The sequence below is a fragment of the Planococcus citri genome, chromosome 4, assembly GCF_950023065.1.
Source record: "Planococcus citri chromosome 4, ihPlaCitr1.1, whole genome shotgun sequence".
Lineage (NCBI taxonomy): Eukaryota > Metazoa > Arthropoda > Insecta > Hemiptera > Pseudococcidae > Planococcus > Planococcus citri.
This window is the reverse complement of record NC_088680.1, coordinates 5106073-5111412: the sequence shown is the minus strand read 5'-3', so window position 1 is coordinate 5111412 and position 5340 is coordinate 5106073. Positions and strand designations below refer to the sequence as shown.

General features: G+C 35.1%; 1 protein-coding gene across 1 annotated transcript; it reads right to left on the bottom strand.

The window, feature by feature from the left end:
- Positions 1-1463: 1463 nt before the first annotated feature.
- On the bottom strand, positions 1464-4316 carry LOC135844599 (lysine--tRNA ligase-like). The gene is made up of 9 exons (XM_065362833.1): positions 3957-4316; positions 3807-3885; positions 3566-3731; positions 3210-3490; positions 2890-3135; positions 2649-2811; positions 2307-2569; positions 2008-2220; positions 1464-1926 (listed from the first exon to the last, which is right to left on the bottom strand). Exons 1-9 carry the CDS (start codon positions 4052-4054, stop codon positions 1678-1680), a joined length of 1758 nt encoding a protein of 585 aa, XP_065218905.1. The 5' UTR covers positions 4055-4316; the 3' UTR covers positions 1464-1677.
- Positions 4317-5340: the final 1024 nt, after the last annotated feature.

The following is a 5340-nucleotide window of genomic DNA, read 5'->3' as shown; positions in this document are numbered from 1 at the left end:
AACCTGTTTAACGAGTTTATCCACATTTGAGCCGACTTTGAGAATAACACCTCAAAAGTGGCTTTTGACCAGATTTGTTCAAAATTAAAAAATCCAAAAAATCCAGTTTACTCCCAAAAACGGCTCAAATGTGGATAAACTCGTTAAACAGGTTGAGTGTAATGTACAACTCGATTTTTAGCTGCCTACCTTCATATTCATGCCTTCTGGAGCAAATTCAAAATTCTGGAGAAGTTGAAAAATCGCGCTGGAGGCTCCAGAATGGCTGGAAATGGTGAAATTGGGATTTGGGGAGTTATTTATGGACAAAAAACAGCGATTTGCGTGGATTTCAAAAGTTTCCACACAAACGGGAAACTTTTGGTTTTTTGGATTTTTTAATTTTGAAAAAATCTGGTCAAAAAGCCACTTTCGAGGTATCACCCTCAAAATCGGCTCAAATGTGGCTAAACTCGTTAAACAGGCCGAGTATAATCCACAACTCGATTTTTAGCAGCCCAACTGCGTATTCACGCCTTTTCTGGAGCAAATTCAAAATTCCGGGGAAATTGAAAAATCGCGTCGGAGGCTCCAGAATGGCTGGAAATGGTGAAATTTGGATTTGGATAATTAATATCAGTTTTGGGACTTATTTTGACCATTTTTATTGATCAAGTAGGGTACTTTTCAAAAAAAAAACATAAATCGCCAAAAACATAGTCAATTTTGAATTTTCAAAAATTCGCCAAAAATCGAAAAATGAACTTGGGCAGCTGAAAATTCGATTTTGGGGGTTTTAGACTGTGCTCTTTCCAAAAATCGCGGTCCCGTTCAAATCGGAGTGTGACACGTCAAGAAGTTCCCTTTTGAGTTAAAAAGTGAATCCATTAGCAAATTTTGCTATAAAGTCTCTTTTTTTCCTGAATTTTGCTGATTATTCCGAAAAGTGCCCCTTTTTAAAATAAAAATTGTCAAAATGTAATGTTAACCAGCCGATTAAAGAAAGACCTGCTTTCTGTTAAAATTAAAAATTCCACAAGTCCAGATCATTTAATTAAATATTTTGTTTTGTCATTTTTTCAGGTACAGTGTAAGATTTTTGGTCACTGTCAATTTTTTTATTTATAATTTTCCCCTCAATATCATCAGTTTAATTTTTTTCTAATCAGGTGAGAAATTTTATCTGATGCTTTGATTTTTTGTTTCGTTAATTGTGGTTCTGAAACCCTTTTTTCTTTTTGGAATAATTCCTAAGAGCTTTTAAAAAAACATTGATTTTTAAAACTTCACGTTTCTCCATTTTTTTTTCTATTCAATTTTGGAAAGTGCCTAATTTCAAAAATCTAGTTCGAGTTTGAAAATTATTTTTCCACCCGTTATAATGATTTTAATATTTTATATGTATTCAAATACATTCGAAATATTAATAATTAATTGCCTATCATTTTTGAAAGTATTCAACACAAATAAATTGATCAACAGAACAGAATGACAACAAAATTTATATTCTTCTCTGATTTCTAATTGAAATATTTGAAACAAAATGCCATAATTGTGCATCGAAGACGACTTTTCAACTCAAACTTTTACGATATAAAATGATACAAATCAACCGGATCGATAAATTATTTTTTAAAACAATTCTTCACAGACTTGTAATCGTTTTCATAATAATAAACATTGATATCAATCACATCGTCACGAAATCTGTTCAGATTCAGATTCAGATTCATCATTTTTCGAAGAATTCTCAACATTTTTTCTTTCAGCTTCCGGCTCAACGAGAGGGAAAAATATAACTTCCTTAATATTATTCGAATCACTTAAAAACATGGCTAATCTATCGATACCAATGCCCCATCCGGCTGTAGGAGGTAAACCGTACTCTAAAGCAGTACAGAACTCTTCGTCGATAGTCTGAGCTTCGGTGTCTCCAGCTTGTTTGTCCTGTTGATCAGAAAGTTCACCAAATCCATATAAATATTCAGTTAATTGGATCGAACTAATAAATGGATATCTAAAACAAACCTTGGCCTGTTGCTGAAAACACTGCCTTTGTAAAATAGGATCATTTAGTTCGGTATACGCGTTACATATTTCACGTTTCATGATCATCAATTCGAAACGTTCGGTTAAACCTGGTTCTGAACGGTGCCATTTAGCTAAAGGGGACATAATTTGAGGGTAGTCGCAAATAAACGTAGGATTCACGCATTTTTGAACGATGAACTTCTCCACCAACTACAAAAAAAAAATGTCGATAAATGATTATTGAATATTTGGATATATTTTGTGTTACAGATCATTCGAAGAAAAGATTCACGTACTTTATCTAGTAATCTGGACGTAGTCTGCGGCTCTGGACAATCTACCTCGTGCTGTGTACACAACTCTTTGAGGAACTGATTAGCTTCGGGCGTTTCTAAATCCGCAGCTTTGGGTAATTTCACATTTAACGCTTCTTCCAAAGCAGGTAACATTCGAACTTTCTTAAACGGTGGCGTGAAATCAATCGTTACTAATTCGTTATTCAATCTACTACCCACATGATAAGGCACTTGGTAAGAACCGTGTATACTTTTCACCATTCCTGCGAACAGATGAACCGAACAGATGGATTACGAAGCTGAAAAAAGATCATCGTGGAATCACGTACGAGAAAATCGTACCTGAAAGTAAGTCTTCGGTCATTTTCATGAGATCGTTGTAATCGGCGTAAGCCATGTAGAATTCGCAGGTGGTAAATTCCGGATTATGGTTCGTATCTGCTCCTTCGTTTCGAAACTGGCGGCCGATTTCGTATATTTTGTTGATACCGCCGATTATTAGCATCTAAACAAATGAATTAATAAAAAAATGTGAGAAGAAATTCGGCTGATGTAATATTTTGAGAAATCGAGTGATATATACTTTATGATACAGTTCGGGCGATACTCTCATAAATAAATCTTGATGCAAATCATTATGATGAGTAACGAACGGTTTGGCAGAAGCTCCGCCGACAGATTTACTCATAATGGGTGTTTCTACCTCGAGAAAACCCAACGAGTCTAAGTATTTACGAATGTACGAAGTTATCTGAGCACGAATGATGAATTTCAATACAGTTTCATCGTTGATCATCAAATCTAAATACCTTTGACGGTATCGTGGTTTCTGCAAATGAAAAAAAAAATCAATCGATTAACCTAGAATATGAAAATTGACCGAGAGATCGAATCACAACGTACTTTTTCTGCTATACCGTAATACTGATTAGGTAAACCATGCAGACAAGGCGCCAGTAATGTGATCTTGTTCGGAATGACGGATAATTCTCCCATCTTGGTTTTCGCAGGTATGCCTTCGACTCCGACGATATCGCCTCGTTTGAATCTATCAGCATCTGTTTTGAATTCCTCTACTGACGAGTATAATCTGGCATCCATCATGATCTGGATTTTTACACCATCTCCGTGTATATCGTAAAAGATCAGCTTCTTCGATTGGATTCGGTAAGTAGTTATACGACCTAGAATAATACTCGAATTAATGAACCATACGTATCATTATCATCGTGTTGAGAAATAAATATCGTAGGATTTACCAGCAACGCGAACTTTATCATGAGGTATTTTCTGACCAGGTACAATGTTATCGTACTTGGCGATGATATCTTGCAACGTGTGAGTGGTTTCGTATTTATGAGGATACGGATTTAAACCATTGTTTTTCCATTCTTCGATCTTATTTAAACGCATTTGATGGTATTCCTGTACATTAAAGTGAAGCTATTATATTACAGGGAGACCATCGTGATGGTTAGAAGGTCGAAAAATATTGCTCACATGAGGCTTTGGATCCTTCGATGATTCGTTGCTGGTGGAGTCAGTCTTCTCGTGGTCCGGTTTCAAGTTCTCGAGACCTCTGTGAAACGATAGAAGCGATTAATTCGATGGAATTAGAGTAACGAGTTACAGGTAATTGAAGTTTGGTACCGTAGATGAATGGATTGCGATAGGAATCGTATGTTTTTCGTTCTGCAGACGTGGGTTTGAATCAAGGGGTATAGTTTAGAAATATTTTTAAGGATCATGATGAAAGAATATGATCTGAATTGAGCTCTAAGTGCTTTAAAAATCGAACCGGGTTAAAGAGTATTTGGAGTAATACGTTCGTTCGCAATGTACATTTTTTAAAGAAAAAGTTACTCTGACATTTTAGTGTACTGCTCAGATAGTGGAAAAAGGTCTGAAGAAAGAAAAAGTAACGTAGAATATATTTTAAATAAGATGAAATACGGCGTTTTATTTCGAAAAATTCAAGAAAATTGATTGATAACGTTATCAGAACTTTTAAAAAAAGAAAAAAATTGAAAATTTTAAAAGTTTGATTTAAGGCAACACTGATTTTCGTATTTGTTCGTTTAAAAATTTTGAAGTTTGATTCAAGGCAACACTGATTTCCGGTTTGTTGCATTTAAGCATTCCTTACATACATTTCAGCAACGCTAAATTTTTCTCCACTCCGATTGGCTCTCGCGTTCTCGCACGATCCCACCCACCGAACTCTTATCATCGTTATCAATTTTGAACTTGGAAAATTTTTTAAGTTTCATGCGAACCTGTATCTAGCTTTCAATACACAGACAATTTACGATCTAAATGACCATATTTTATTATGCAAAAGGTACAAAAACAAAAAAAATTATCGAATACATATGCCTTAGTGGCTTAGCTTAGTTAGATTAACCAACAAAATGAAATATTTTATAGTTATAATGCTTTTGGTAGCTTTTGGTTTTGCTCTCATTAGTCATTACAGTACAGTAAACAGTAACTTCATTCACTTAGGTACGAAATTTCATAAAATAATGACTCAGATTTACAACATAAACTAAATAATCACCAAAGTGACCAAAATCAACAAATAAAATATATTCCTTATCCTTTATCGCGCATCGAATTTCGCATACATTAACAACATTGGAAACGATAACACTATTGGGCGGTAAAAGGTAAATCACCGGTTTTAATTTTGTGGCTGAAATATAATGGGCTCCATTTCTGCATTGTCTATTTCCGATGTAATTTGCGATAATCCGAAGGGTGCACAATGCTGCAGTTTCGATGTGAGCTTGAAAATTTTTGTAAGTTCAAAAATGGCAATGATGATAAGGAGTTCGGCAGGTGTCGGGCGAGATCGTGCATGAACGCGAGAGCCAATCAGAGTGGAGAAAAATTTAGCGTTGCTGAAATGTATGTAAGGAATGCTTAAATGCGGATTGGTTTGTTTACCTACTTAAAATACCTACCTAAATATTATGTCCGATCCGTTTCGTTTGTTCTGTGCCCACGCAATCTGAGAAAAAAAAATCACAGT